The sequence below is a fragment of the Coenobita brevimanus genome, chromosome 70 (genome assembly GCF_032717465.1).
Source record: "Coenobita brevimanus isolate Jiangsu-jjx chromosome 70, ASM3271746v2, whole genome shotgun sequence".
In the NCBI taxonomy this organism is placed as follows: domain Eukaryota; kingdom Metazoa; phylum Arthropoda; class Malacostraca; order Decapoda; family Coenobitidae; genus Coenobita; species Coenobita brevimanus.
Window position 1 is genome coordinate 45581799 of NC_137023.1, and position 16369 is coordinate 45598167.

The 16369-nt window shown below is 42.4% G+C and overlaps 1 protein-coding gene across 1 annotated transcript in view; it reads right to left on the reverse strand.

Annotated features, from left to right (window-relative positions):
- LOC145406484 (constitutive coactivator of PPAR-gamma-like protein 1 homolog) overlaps positions 1-16369 on the reverse strand; it is a 172033-nt gene that overhangs the window by 137263 nt on the left and 18401 nt on the right. Inside the window, exons 3-4 of the mRNA XM_080277639.1 lie at positions 8213-8326; positions 1542-1688 (exon numbers count right to left, since the gene is read on the reverse strand). Of these exons, the coding sequence (XP_080133765.1) occupies positions 1542-1688; positions 8213-8326 (261 nt within the window). The remainder of the gene's footprint in view (positions 1-1541; positions 1689-8212; positions 8327-16369) is intronic.

Below are 16369 nucleotides of genomic sequence, written 5' to 3' on the forward strand. Positions count from 1 at the left end.
GTACGGAAGTGAAGCTTGGACATTGTTGGAAGGACACAAGTCAAGAGTGAGAGCAATGGAAATGAGTTATTTAAGAGGAGCCTGTGGAGTCACGTGGAGAGACAGGCTGACGAATGAGGATATAAAGAAGCGTTGTGGTGTGGATGTGGATGTGATAGGAAGCGTTATGAGGAACACACTGAGGTGGTTTGGCCATGTGGAGAGGATGGAGGGTGAAAGACTGACGAAGAGAGTGTATGTGAGTGAGGTGGAGGGGGGAAGAGGGAGGGGGAGGCCGAGGATGAGATGGAGGGATGGGGTGGAGAGGTATATGAGAGAGGGGGGTGTGAGTTGGAAGCAGGGCAGTGAAATGGCGGGGGACAGGGCGACTTGGAGGCGATTTGTTTGAGGCCACCCCAAACGGGATTGAGGCGTCTGGCAATAGATAGATAGGTAGAGATGTTGTATGCTGATGATGCAGTACTACTTGCAAATACCAGACAAGAGGTTGGTAGACTAGTACAGAGTTCTGCTGATGTCTGTGAATGTCGTGTCTTAAGAGTAAATGTAGAAAAGAGTAAAGCAATGGTAACTGACAGAGAGAGTGACTCTTAGTGTGATGTTACAGTGAATGGAGAGAGACTGAAATTGGTGAGAGAGTTCAAATACCTTGGTACAATGATAGAAAAGAGAGGAAAATGTGCAAAAGAAGTGGAAAGTAGAGTGACATAAGGAAGGAAAGTAGCCGGTGCTATGAAGGCCTTGATAAGACACAGAGGCCTGAGTGTTGCAGCTGCATGAAGCTTACATGAAGGAATGTTAGTGCCAACTTTAACATATGGATATGAGACTATGGTGTGGCAAAAAAATGAAAAATCAAGAGTGAGAGCAGTGGAGATGGGACTGCTAAGGAATGTATGTGGAGTACAGGGAATGGACAGGATAGGAAATAACGTGATTCGTAAGATACATCGAGTGAGAAAGGCTGTGGACACCAGAATCGAAGAGAGTGTACTGAGATGGTCTGGTCATGTGGAGAGAATGGATAACAATACAGTGGTAAAAAAGGTATTTCTGAGCTAATTTGAAGGAGGGAGGAGGCGAGGTAGGCCAAACAGATGGTGGTGTGATATGATGGATGAGTGTGTGATGAAGAGAGGTATGAAAGTCGGTGAGGCTAGGGGATTGACAAGAGCTTGAGCTGGCTGGATGAATATTGTGAGAAGAAGTTCATGATCAGGGTTCTGGCATCCCTTCTTAACGTGACTGTGTCCAGACTGACTCTATCGGATATGTTTATGTGAAGTGACAGCTTGTGGTGAATGTTTTCTGACATATCAGATAGTGCCTTGATTCCTGGGGCTTAAAAGATGAGTGAATGGAAGTGTGGCCCATTGGACTGGGCAAACTTGAGCTGTCTGGACCCACCCTGCCCTAGGGTGGGAAAGGAGGTCCAGAAATAATGATGACGATGATGATAAAAAAAAACGCAATACTTTACAAAGCATAGAAGAAATAACTTGAGCATAAAACAAACAAATGCCTCACAAAAAAGAAATTACCTTGTACGTAAGTTTGAGCTGGTGTGAGGAGAAGTAACGCGGGGGGTCAAAGATGATATATTCTGCATCCTCTGCCATGAGTCCATGGTAGTTGTTCTCACGACAGAAGGCAATCACCTCCTGGTGGTGGTCATCCATGGTGCACAACTGAAAAACAGTTCCATTTTCAGCATAAGAGGTCTCATCTCATTCATTCATTCATCATCCAATCCTACGTTGCCCCATAAGGAGCGTAGGAGCTTGGGGCTAAGCAAGTTGGTCCTGACATTTAAGATGAGGGTGACCAGTCTCACTCATCCCTGAGTGGCATTACTATCTATCTATCTATCTATTGCCAGACGCCTCAATCCCGTTTGGGGTGGCCACAAACAAATCGCCTCCAAGTCGCCCTGCCCCCCGCCATTTCACTCCCCTGCTCCCAGCTCACACCCCCCTCTCTCATATACCTCTCCACCCCATCCCTCCATCTCATCCTCGGCCTCCCCCTCCCTCTTTCCCCCTCCACCTCACTCACATACACTCTCTTCGTCAGTCTTTCACCCTCCATCCTCTCCACATGGCCAAACCACCTCAGTGTGTTCCTCATAATGCTTCCTATCACATCCACATCAACACCACAACGCTCCTTTATATCCTCATTCGTCAGCCTGTCTCTCCATGTGACTCCACAGGCTCCTCTTAAATAACTCATTTCCACTGCTCTCACTCTTGACTTGTGTCCTTCCAACAACGTCCAAGCTTCACTTTCGTACGTTAGAGTTGGTATCACAATACTGTCATGTAGTAACTTTTTCACTTCCATGCTCACTTCCCTGTTTCTTATCACTGCTTTCAAGGAACCAGCAACCTTTCTTCCCTGCTGTACCCTTTCAAGCATTTCACCCTCCAAACCTCCATCCTTACTCATCACACTACCCAAATACTTAAACGTACTCACACTTTCCAATTCCTCACCATTCAACCTCGCTGTACATTCACTGACTTCACCTCTCTCAAAGACCATCACTTTACTCTTCCCTACATTCACCTTTAGATTCCGTTTCTTACACACTCTCCCAAACTCATCCACCAAGCCTTGCAGCTCTCCTTCGTCTTCACTCAACAACACAATATCATCTGCAAACAACAGTACAGGGAGTTTCCAAACACTATCCTCTCTCACCATGGCCACTCCAACATCCACTACCCTACCTTGTACCTCTTTTATTACCCCATCCATGTACAGATTGAACAACCATGGAGACATGACACATCCCTGTTTCAACCCAACCTTCAAAGAGAAAAATTCACTTAGATCACCATCCACACGCACTGCAGCCTTCGCACCATCGTACATACTCTTCACAGCATTCAACAACTTTCCATCTACTCCATATATTCTTAACACTTTCCACAATCCTTGTCTATCCACCCTGTCATATGCTTTCTCCAAATCCATGAATGCCGCATACAACTTCTTTCCCTTCTCTAGAAACTTTTCCACTAAAGATCTGAGAATGAATATCTGATCTACACAACCTCTTCCCTTCCTAAAGCCTCCCTGTTCTTCTCCAACTAATTTCTCTGTTCTTTCTCTAACTCTGTCAATAAGTATCCTACCATACACTTTTCCTATTATACTAAGACAAATGCCCCTATGGTTACCACACACTTCTTTTTCCCCTTTTCCTTTGTACAAGGGAATAATTATACCTGACTTCCAATCCTCCGGGACTCTACCTTCCTCCCAGGCCAATCTGCACATCTTCCACGTCCATTCTACTACTATCTCTCCCCCATGCTTCAGCATTTCACCACACACTCCATCAATTCCTGGGGCTTTCCCCGATTTAACTTTCTTCATTGCTTCCACAACTTCTATCCTACTGATTTCTTCCTGTCTTCTCACCTCCCTCCTTCTCCCAGCCATTCCCCAGCCACTTATACTCGCATTACTTCCATCCTCTACGTTCAACAATTCCTTAAAGTGTTCTCTCCATCTGTTCACTTTTTCTCCCTTCTCCACTAGTAATCTACCATTTTTATCTTTCACTCCCTGCTAACTTCACTTCCACCCTGTCTTACTCTTTTCACCTCTCTCCAGAACATTTTCTTACAGTCCCTCCACTTTACACTCAAATTTCTTCCAAATTCCTCATCCACTCTCTTCTTACTCTCTCTTACTAATCTTTTCACCTCTCTCTTCCTTTCTACATATAACTCTCTCTTCCGCCTCTCAACCTCTTCCACGCCCCTATTTCTCATCCATTCATTGTATGCTTTCTTCTTTTGTGCCACAGCCTGTTTCACCTCTTCAGTCCACCACGCTGTTCCTTGCACCCCCTCCGTCTTCTCTTCCTTCCACACACCACATCACATGCTGCACATATTTCTTCTGTAAATATTCTACACACACCTTCCACGTCTCCCATCTGCTCCAATTCATATTTGCCCAATCGTTCCTCCACTTCTCTCTTATACTCTGCCTTTTTCTCATCCTCCTGTAACCTTTCCACTCTCCTTGCAACTACTCCTTCCTCTCGTCTTTCCCTTCTTCTATTCCTCCAACTTTCTTGTACTTTAATTCTGGCCATCACCAAGTAGTGGTCAGAAAGTCCACTCCCCCAACCTCTATACACTCTTGCATCCATTACACATCTTCGCATCCTTTCATCCACACACACATAATCAATCATTGCCTTCCTTTCATTCAGTTCACCACCCACCCTTCTCATCACTCGCCATGTATACCTGTGACTCATTTTATGCCTGAAGAGGGTATTGGCTATCACCAACCCCCTCCCAGCACATGAGGAATAAACCCCAACCATCCCTTGGATATAAACCTTCATCGGCTCAATCTGACTGGAGGGCAGTAATTACCCACTAAACCTCCAGGTGCCAAAATCTGGTTATATGGTTACTACCCAGCATAGTAAATGGTTTCCTGGTGTACAGGTAACAATTTGGCTTGTCACTCAGTGCTGAGTCATCCACAGGCAGAAGGAAGAGGAAAGGATGAAGGAAAGAAAGACAGCAGAGGGAATGTAAAGTCATTCATAGGCAGAAGGATGAGGAAAGAATGAAGGAAAGAAAGACAGAAGAGAATGGAAGGAAAGATGAGTGGAGGAGAGGAAAGGGCAGACACCCGAGAGCAGCACTACATTGAGTGAGTGGATGGTGAGCAACCCCACCTACCACATAGGTCTCATCCCAACAAACTAAAACTGTCTGGGGGCACCAGGAATAAAAAAAATGTCATTATCATACAGGAGTTAACAAAAAATGTAAGTTAAAAATGAATGCAACAGTAAAAAAAAAAAAAAAAAAAAAAAAAAAAAAAAAATCATTCATTCATTCATCATCTACTAAGGATTTCAGGGGCAGTGTCCAACTGTTTTTTTTAAATAACGTCTCAACAAAGCGTCGGACAAGGATTTAACTTTGGCAGTGCATGTTTGAGACCCCGACCTAATTTGTAAAATTATGCTTTTGTACCAAATGTGTATGATTACGGCATTTATAAGAGTAAATGTAGGGTAAACTTAGCTAAAATCGTCAGATGCATGTAGCGAGGCTAGCTTCGGTCACGATACAAGCCCCGCCCACAATTCGGAACGTGACGTCGGTGTGACGTAGTAGTAATCACCGACGCAAGTGGCAGTCCTGTCTTTATGTAAGCTGCTTCAGATTCAATGCCTCAGGGTTACTCATATTTCTGAGCTGCGGCTGATTTTTAGAGTGACTACATCCCTCCAGACTCCCTATTAGTACATAGTATATGCATCGCCCTCTTACACATATTGTGACGTCAACATGACTTATTCACTTCTGAAGAGTAGTAATCACTGCCTGAGCCGGCACCGCTGGGCGAGGTGATGTGGCGGCCGCCGACAGGCGTGACGTTACCAAACCGAAACTTCAGCGATGGCGAGCATAGATAGATTTCGCAAACATTCTTCTCATATAAGGACCATACTGAATGTATACAGTAGTAGGGGTGAAATATTACTTCGGTGTGTGTGTGTGTGTGTGTGTGTGAAAGAGAGAGAGAGAGAGAGAGAAAGTACAGTATGTGGGGGGGGGGTAGAAAGATAGAAATGCCACTTGCGTCGGTGATTACTACTATGTCACACCGACGTCACGTTCCGAATTGTGGGCGGGGCTTGTATCGTGACCGAAGCTAGCCTCGCTACATGCATCTGACGATTTTAGCTAAGTTTACCCTACATTTACTCTTATAAATGCCTTAATCATACACATTTGGTACAAAAGCATAATTTTACAAATTAGATCGGGGTCTCAAACATGCACTGCCAAAGTTAAATCCTTGTCCGACGCTTTGTTGAGACGTTATTTAAAAAAAACAGTTGGACACTGCCCCTGAAATCCTTAGTAATCCTACGTTGCCCCATGAGATACGTAGGAGCCAGGGGCTAGGCAAGTTGGTCCTGACATTTAAGATGACAGTGACCAGCCTCACTTATCCCTGAGTAGCATTATGTGAGCAATAAACCCCAACCACCCCTTGGGGAAAAAAAAAAAAATTAAAAAGCTCTTCACAGTTTTCGTTATCACAGCTACTGGTACAGTATATAAAAATCTCCACTTCTGCTACTATCATGCATTTTTCTTGGCTAAGAAAACTTCTGATATCGTGCACCTGAGATGATTTCTGCTGACAACGATGGTGCAAAATCTGTAGCTTCTGATGGCTTTGAAGGATTCACAGATGAGGCCCTACTCAAGGAGTTAACCCCAGGTGGTGGAGACCACTAACTCTCCACCCCCTAGTCTTAGAAACCCTTACCTCAAGCCCACTGCAGGTAGGCTTATGTATTTCTTCCAGGTGTGTCCTTTTCATAATTTTTTATGAACCTAACCATGCCTGTGTATGTTTCTGATACTACTTTACCGTAACAGTATGTACAGTCGTGGTCATAAAAAAATCACCTACCCTCTGGTACCCTGTGCCTCAGGGTGGCACCTTTATGTGCAGCAAGTCACACTAGAGTAAGAGGGACTGAGAGGGAGGGGCCAGAGAGAAAAGGGTAGGTGGGTGAGGGGACGAGTGATGGTGGGGGGTGGAGTGAGGGAGGGGAGGGAGGGGAGGTAGAGGAGGGAGAATGAAATGTGAAGTTGTGGTCACACTGCTTGTCTATTTTCTTTCATTCAGGGCATGATATAATGGAGCTAATATTCGGTAGGCAATGCTGCATTATGCCTTGAATCGCGGCATCAGATAGCAAACTTTAGATAAGTGGTGATATCAAAGGTTGGCTCGCGATAAAAATATACTGACGTGACAGATCAAACATCAGTGCAGTGCCATCGAGACTGCGTGGGCCTAGAGAGCCAATGCGTGGGAGCCAGAGAACGAGAGGACACGTGTCCATCTCCTCTGGCACACCAAGGACTAGTGGGAGTTGTTCAGACGAAATCAGCAAATCAACAACAACATTGTTTCCTCGAAGCTGCAAAAACTGCAAGAGGTTATTGAGGCAGGAGGCCACTGGACCATGTACTAAGGCTTTCCTGGTTACTTTGGCTTGACCAATGTCAGTAAACAATGACACAGATATATTCCTGGAGTTTAGGTTGGATTTTGTTTCACTTTTCTTCGAACAGATTATGAGTGACATCGTTATTATATCCACCCATGTGCACAGACATCAAATTTATTTGCCTATTATGCACTTCCCTTCTAACTGATTATGAGAGATATCGTTATTATACCCACCCATGTGCACAGACATCGGATTTATCTACTTTTTGTGCACAATTATTTTAAATAGTCTTTTCATATAGAGATGCCATAAAGAAGCTGACATGATGGTGACTGTATAGAGGAAGTGTATACTGAATGATCATATTTACTGTGGACACAGCCATGTCAAAGGTTGCATATGACATTTAGTTCAAAAAATTAATTAAATGTAAGGGTAGAGGAGCTTTTCTTACACAAACATTACGGAAGTGAAAGCCATCCAGATTCCATTCTGCTTCCGAAGTCAAAATACATTGATAAACACAAATACGGCATCTGGCTCTGCACCAATGTTTGATCTGTCACATCAGTATATTTCTCTTACAAGCCAGCCCTTGATTTCTCCACCTATCTAAAGCTTGTTATCTGCTGCTGCTACACAAGGTGCAATGCACCATTATCTACCAAATATCAACTTCTTTATATCATGCACAAAATGAAAGAAACCTGACAAATTATATGACAACCACTTTGCATTTCATTCTTTCTCCTCTACCTTCCCTCCCTCACTCCACCCCTGCACCATCACTCATCCCCCCACCCACCTTTCCTTCTCCTTCTCTCTCTGGCCCCTCCCTCTCAGCTCCTCTTACTCCATTGTGACTTGCCATCCATAAAAGAGCCAGCCTGAGCCACAGGGTACTGGAGAATAGGTGATTATGATCATAACTGTATGTATTTAGTGGGTCTACATTGTTGTAAACAGGAAAATTTTGGTTTACAAGTGGGGTGCCAGGTACCAAACAGAATAAATCTCATAGGTTCTGAGCTTTTGTTATTGTGCAATTTCGTTAACGTGCACTAGAAGCAGTACCAATTACTGCAATAACCAAGACACCACTACACTGGACATTAAAGACAGAGTGTTGAATAAATACTGGACAAGACACTTAAGAGTCAACATGGAAAAAGAGCAAGAACACACCACTTGTATGTTGAGGTGCCTAAGGGCCATTCGGAGGCAGGTACGTAGTCCAACTGGTGCCACCCACCATACCTTGGGAGGTGGCGTTCCCTTCACTGTCACATGTTTCAGCACCTGAAATTATGAATCAAGGTGAGGCACAGATTAAAAATTATATTAAGATATCAACAAAACCAACAATGCTTAGTAAGTGCTTAAAAAAAAAAAAAAAATCTACTACTAATAACATAAAGGTGGTGAAAATGTATTACGAAAGGAAGAAAAAATCACTTTCTTCTCCAGCATTATGCTACAAACTTCAAATCACCTTCTATCAATACTGTACTTGTCAATCAATCCATTAAAAATTAATGTACCTATTATTCATACAGTACAGCATTCATTAACCCCTTAACCGCGGGGTGTCACTTTCGTGACGCTTGGGAGCAAGGGATCATACCGCAGGGCGACACTTTTGTGACTCTGTGTTATTTTGAATTCACCCGGGCTTTGAAGTGGTGGCTTGTATCATCTATCCGTACTGCCAATGTCCAAAACTAGTCAGCACTCCTAATCTCATCTGTACTCCCATCCATTGTTGACAATTTAGCCATTTCTCCCCATTCTTGACTCCCCTCCCTACCTCCCCTCCATTACCCTATCCTCTCGCCTGCCCGGCCATGCTATGCTAAGTAAATCTTCCCTGGAATTTTTCAATGATTTCATCCATTGAAATAAGCCCTAAGCCCTATTCTTATACCAAATAATATATACCAGAAAGAAATAAGGTAAGTGAGAGTGCCATACACCTAGAATTGGCTAATTATCACCTGACAACACCTCACATGCACTCGTTCGCTAATTTTCGCTGTTTATTTCCCCTTGAAATATGCCGTATAATCTATTTTCGTAATAAAAATATATATAAGAAAGGAAGGGAGAAGCCCTGAGCTGAGTGAGTTCTTTGATCTCAATGTGGGACTGAAACAGGGGTGTGTGATGTCTCCATGGCTGTTTAATACATATATGGATGGGGTTGTAAAGGAGGTGCAAGGTAGGGCAGTGGATGTGGGGGTGGCCCTAATGAATGAGGGTGAGATTTGGAAGCTTCCGGTGTTGCTGTTTGCTGATGATACAGTATTATTGAGTGAAGATGAATGGGAGTTGCAAGGTTTGGTGAATGAATTTGGGACAATGTGTAGGAGGAGGAAGATGAAAGTTAATGTAAACAAAAGTAAAGTTATGGTGTTTGAGAGGAATGAAGTCACAGAGTGTGCAGTGAGATTGGATGGTGAGGATATGGAGAATGTGAGTGCATTCAAGTACTTGGGTAGTGTGATGAGTAAGGATGGAACTGTGGGGGATGAAGTACGTGAAAGGGTACAGCAGGGAAGAAAGGTTGTTGATACACTGAAAGCAGTGATGAGAAATAGGGAGGTGAGTATGGAAGTTAAGAAGTCACTGCATGATGGTATTGTGATCCCTACCCTGACGTATGGAAGCGAGGCGTGGACCTTGCAAGAGGGGAACAAGTCAAGAGTGAGAGCAGTGGAAATGAGTTACTTGAGAGGAGCATGTGGAGTGACGTGGAGGGACAGGTTGACGAATGAAGAAGTGAAGGAACGTTGTGGGGTAGATATGGATGTGGTTGAAAAGATTAGGAGAAGTACACTGAGGTGGTTTGGACATGTGGAGAGAATGGAGAATGAAAGACTGACTAAGAGGGTGTATGTAGGTGAGGTAGAGGGAGGGAGAGGGAGAGGTAGACCGAGGATGAGGTGGAGGGATGGAGTTGAGAGGTATATGAGGGAGGGGGGGGTGAGTTAGGGGGAGGGGAGTCAAATGGTGGGTGACAGAGTGACTTGGAGGCGTTTTGTCTGCGGCCACCCTTTGCGGGACTAGGGCGTCGGGCTATAGATAGATAGATAGATATTTCCCCTTGAAATATGCCGTATAATCTATTTTCGTAATAAAAATATATATAAGAAAGGAAGGGAGAAGCCTAAGTGATATTTGCATTCACCTGGAACTACCTAATTATTGCAGGCCACCACACTGTATTCTACGCTAAGTAAATCTTCCCTGGAATTTTCCACTGATTTCATCCATTGGAATAAGCCCTATGCCCTATTCTTAAACCAAATAATATATACAAAACAGAAATAAGGTAAGTGATAGTGCCATACACCTGGAATTGGCTAATTATCACCTGACAACACCTCACATGCACTCGTTCGCTAATTTTCGCTGTTTATTTCCCCTTGAAATATGCCGTATAATCTATTTTCGTAATAAATATACATATAAGGAGGGAAGGGAGAAGCCTAAGTGATATTTACATTCACCTGGTACTACCTAATTTATTATGTATTGTCTTGGTTTCCTGCCAATCATTTCATTGCTATATATTAGCAGGTCTCATAGGGCTGAAGTTGGTAGTAATGCACCTACCCTAGCCAGGCGGCAGGAGGCCACCACTATCAGTTCACTGTCGTCTTTGAAAGTGGGAGTATGTCTGATTTGCTCTTGCTAACTTCCGCAACTTTATAGCCCCATGCAAAGGGCCCTGTGACCTTTACCCCCTACTAAACCTCGTGTGGAAAGAGGTAAAGAGCTGACAATTGATAAAGAGTGACTATGATCTTTTTCTTCAGTAAAACAGTATAAGTGGAATTGTAAATAAAGTGTAAATAATGTGCAAACAGCAAGAAAGCAATGAATGTAAATATACGTGAACAGTGGAAAACAGTTTTGTAAGTTACTTCAAGTGACAGTGCATAACACAGTGTAAATAAAATAGAAATGTAAATAATGTAAATACAGTAAAGAACGTAAATAGAAATGTAAATGAGTGGTATTATAAAAATACGAGTACATATACTAGGATTAATGAAAGTGAAAGTTTCACTCTAGCATGTATGAATACTAAGAGTTATGAGAGTGATGGTGAAAGTGACATTCACTCTCAATGCTAGTATACAGGATGAGAAAGTGAATGATACGTATTTTACTGGAAGAAATTGAATCCCTACAGTGACAATAAACTACTATTACTGAAGGAAACTTATGGATAAAGACTGTAGATATATATAAGTGTTATATAGCAACAGAAATATAAACTGTGAGTGTTTTTATGAATAATAGACAACACTAGCGGCGAACGATCGGAAGAGGGATGGTCATACGCCCTCGTAATTTGCACTGCTTTCACAGTGTTTTTTTGGGGGAGTATGGATTCCAAACTATTTGAGAATCATAGATTAGTGTTTCTAGTCATAATATCACGCTGTGGTAATCATATTACGAGTTGTCGGGAAGTGTAAAGTGGAGACTTCGTTACCCAACTTCAGAGTCTCCACAAGTCCTACGGTACTCGACGAAGGCTCAACAAACACCCAAGGAGAAAGCTGAAGGTATGTGCCATAAGTATATGTGATTTTAATATTCTAGGACTAATAACTGATTTTTGGCAAATATTTTTAGAGAGTCTGTCGGAGCGCGAATATGCCCGCGGGAGCCGCAAGTCAAAGCAAAACAAGCCCGTGGTGTAAGGGTTAAGGGTTAATAACATATCTTAGTAAAAAAATAAAAAATAAAAAAAAAATAAAGAGTAAGGAAAGGCTTAATATGGCAATCAGTTTACTCTTACTGAAATAGTTTGTCCCACTTGGACATAGTTCATACCTGTAGATACTGTATATTGTAATGTGTAAAATGAAAATGGAACTTCTACGCTAAATATCACTCCGACAATAGTTTCTGGCGAATGGTTTAGTTTGGTTGTAACTCCCCAAATTTACAACCATTCAAACAAAAGAATATACACTGTAAGAAATTCCTCAGGTAATCAATTAGCTGGACATGCATTATTCAGGTTAATAGGGAACTTACAGCAACATTAATTTCAAATTATAACATGAATACGGTGAAATCTAAATTGCGGCTTTAAGGGGGAGCACATGCCACAATTTGAAAATTCCACAAGTTAGAAATAACCAATCTTAAGGGGAAAATTGCTTATGCGTCCGTCATCTCGGAAAAGTTGCCCCCCTTACCCCCAAACCTACATCAAGCTGTCATCAGCAGACATTAACAACCTGGAAAAGAAATAAGTAAAGCATATTTTATGTAAATAAACAATATTGTAAGATTCTTACCTCTGACTGATGACACTGTTTTAATGGATGTGGGAGGGGAGAGGGGTTCTGAGGCTTGAGGCAGACTATGGCCTCTCAGCATGAGGCGAGTGTGCTGCTGCCTCATGCTGCCGCTTTCTCCTCATCAACCTCCCTCAGGAACCCCTCCAAGTCCAACATGACGACAACGGAAGTGGTGTTTCATCGCCTTCAGCTGCCTCCGTGTCATACAAGTCACCAATTCGTTGCGATTAATTCTTTACCAAATGGGTGCGGTCTTTCCATATTTTTTAAAAAATGAAATGAGTTTTTCACAGGTTACCTGTCATTATTACTGGATTACCACAGCTACTGGGCATTTTTATAAACTTACTTCTGCAAGCTATAAATGAGAATTTAGAACGTGTCCAGTCAGAGCAGAAGTTGGTAAACAACACAGCTAGTTGGACAGATTGTCATTAAACACTGCTGCGAGAGACCTGCCCATTTCCTTGACCCCTACGCGCTGGCTGACATGTATAGCTGTCACAATTTTGGGCGCGGAACAACACTGGTTGACATCTACAGCCGAAGGCGTCTTCCCGCCACCCTTTGAACCCAAGACCATTTTCTATGACAACCATAGGATAGGTAGATACCCAAGGTACCCCACTGATGTGTGGCTCTGTCTGTACAGTACACGGCACTGGTAGAGTGTAGAGTGATGTCTTCCTCCTCCTCCTTCTCCTCCGATTCCATTCCCCCACATATGGGGCCAATTGCATCATCAACCCCCAAAAATGTTCTGCCCTTACCACTAGAGAAAGTGCTTTGTGAATGAGCAGGTGTGTGGGAAATTGTAAATAGTAAACAGCTATGCACGTGTGTTTTTTTTAATACATGAGTGAAGTGTAAGATATAAATTATATCTAGTGTATGTTATATGCGTTTTATAATAAGTTTTACAACTGCAATGCAATATGTGTAATTGTTTATGGTTATTATGAAACTGATCAGAAATACCTTGAGTAACCCTATCTGCTGCATGAAAAACCAGGAGTGCGCAGGTGAGAAAGAAAATGACCAGGTTGGGTATAACTAAATTTTTTCCCTCGTTACTCAGATAATAATGGTGAAAATGTGACAATAAACATACTTGAGATGTGAAGTACAAAAAAATGTAAGTTGTGTATGACATTAGTAATATTTCCACAATGTCCCACATTAAAACAAATTACAGTAGTCACAATTTTAGTACAAGTAATTACCTCATACTCAACCATACTGCATGAAACAGCCACAGCATTTACTTCTCAAAGTGCAATTACCCATAATCATGACGTCAAGTGCAAATACAGTAAAACCTCGATATAATGGACTTCAATGGAATTCGCTTTTATCAGACTCGAGGAGCTACCGGACTAAATTCCTACACAGTAATCCCTGTACTATCCGGACACCCACTTTCAAGACTCCCCACTTACTGTACATTGTGGGCCTGGACCTCTGGAACCCCTGCAAAAAAAAAAAAAAAAAAAAAAAAAAAATCCGAATTTTTTCCCAACCGTAATTTAAATTTGGCGCGCAGCACTGCGCAGCGCCGAACAGCTGTTGTTTAGGTACGGCCCCTTCACCCCTTCCTTCCTTCCTCCCCCTTCCCCAGTCAGGGTTGCTATTTGGTATTTTTCATTACCAAATGTGGGCCGATTTGGTATTGAAAAGTTCGTTTGGTTGTGAATCAGCATGATCCATTACCAAACAGATTTTTCACATGTATGAAGATATAGAGAATGGAGACGGGGGACAGTCTGCTCTCTTTAATTAATCTGCTAGCATACATAGCGCAAAAATAAACATGCTGATGATTGTGAGTGATTATTTCCATTTGTACATATAATTAGTGAAGAATAAATGCTTCCTTTAAGAATTTGGTAATGAAAATTGAGAAGTTTGGTAATGTGGCCGAGCTCAGATCTGGCAACCCTGTCCCCAGTTACAGCTTAACCACCATCAAGGGTGGAGGTCATCACAATGGATGAAGCACATGTTCGTTTTTGTGAATAAACTGCAATACCTCGCCACTTGACCACATGGGAATTTCCAGTGCTGTGCAGTGTTAACAAATTAGAATTCAGAGTGCAGAGGACTGTGGAGTGCAAAGTGGCGATTGAAATTGGCATGATGCAATTAAGAACAGAATGTGCAGTGTTAAACAATTATAACTCACAGTGCAAAGAATTAAGTGTAGCACACCACTGGATTACTGTACATGCTTCAAGAGCATTTTCACCACTACCAGAGCCTTAGAGGCGGCAGCCATAGATGTGAAGTAAGTACCCTGTACACTGCTAAGTATTTTCCATACTCACTTCTAATTCCTCATTCTCTGGTTCCTTTTCATTTATTTCATGCTTTATGTCCATAATTGGTGTGAACAGGGTCTTAAATAGGTTTAAATAGGTGATATGCATGTCCGGTTGGGAGTTATTTAGGTGGCTTTCAAAACTGGGCTGAGTTAGAGTCCATAAGTACCAGTCCAGTAGGCAGGGGCCCACTTTCCGGACATGCCTTTGGCTCTATTACATCGGATAGTGGAGGGATTATTGTATATTGGAAAAAATCCGATAAAGCCAAAAGCAGTCCGGACTGCCTGACCACTTCAACTATGTACACCACAATAAGATAAATAAAATCCGTGTTTCTGTGCGTACAGTAGAGATTATTATATACTGTATATTATACCATTTGATTAATATAGTGAAGTTATAATGCAGTACAGTACCACAATGGTAGTAAAAACAGTTTGGAAACTGTTCATGCAATTCAGACTAATGTCTGATATATCAGAAAAAGTCTGGATTAGCAGGGGGAAGCCCGGAAGTCGCTTTTATCGGAATTTCACATTTTTTGGAATGGTTTGAGCCCCAATTAGTCCGTTATAGTGAAGTCTTACTGTATAAGTGCCGTAGTAGGTGGAAATTATTATAACTGACACAAGATGTGAGTACAAAAAATTAAAGCGCTATTCTTTTCCCACACACCTACAGGGCATAGTGGCACTATGAAATGAGTGGAAAACCCTACAAGGAACCACATGAACAGGGTGATGACATCCTTACAATGGTGAGTAAGGAAAAGTTGAAGACTGAGTGGAAAATTCCATTTTTTTTTAAGGAAGGCCAGCCAATGTTACAACCACCACTCCAGTCAGCGCTGCCAACACTAGCCAGCGAGTCCAAGGTCACTGGCAGTGACACACGCTCGGAAACAGCCCACCAAAGCAGGGAGAACTAGTCATCTTTAACTTATCCTTACTAATCAACGGGACCACCTGGAGACCTGGGGATACTTTCATTTGAAAAAGGAAGAGTTGATGAGCCTCACTTATCTTTAATTTTTCTCTAGTTTTTCTAGTTTGGCAGACATTAAGGTTTGAACTAAGGGTATCCTTCCCAAAATCATGGAAATCCTCCGTAGGGAGGAGTGGGCAATATCAGAAAACCCCTGGTGTGTTGGGGGTTAAATACCCCAACTAGGAATATTTTGTTTTTTTCCACTCACTTCTTATGGTCATAATTCAGCACTTAACTATCTGTGTTGCATATGTACCAAAATTACTCAACTAGAGATTGTGAGTTTGTTAAAATATTGGTGGGACTGCTGCGCCTGTTTGGTAAAGAATTATCTTGTTGGGTCTATAATGGTGGGCAACTTTAACTTTCTTCTCATCACTGCCAATCCTCCTTATTACATCTAACTTTTAGGTGTATGTTAACATTGGCTTCTTTTTCCACCTCCTCGAAGAAGCTATCGGCTTAGGAGGGTTACGATTGGCCATGGTAACACTAGGCAGGCAGAGGAAGCACAGGGAGAAAGAGAAAATCCTCTTGTAAACCACACTGGAACTACACACTAACAATGAAAAGGAGACAATGCACTGGGCCAGGCGCCAGGGCGTCAAGCACAAGCGTCTTTCACGTCTGGCATGGGAGGGAAGTGCTGTGATTGGCTTATGGTAAGTGCTATGCTTAAATAGGATTGGTTTGGTTTAGTAAATGCCATG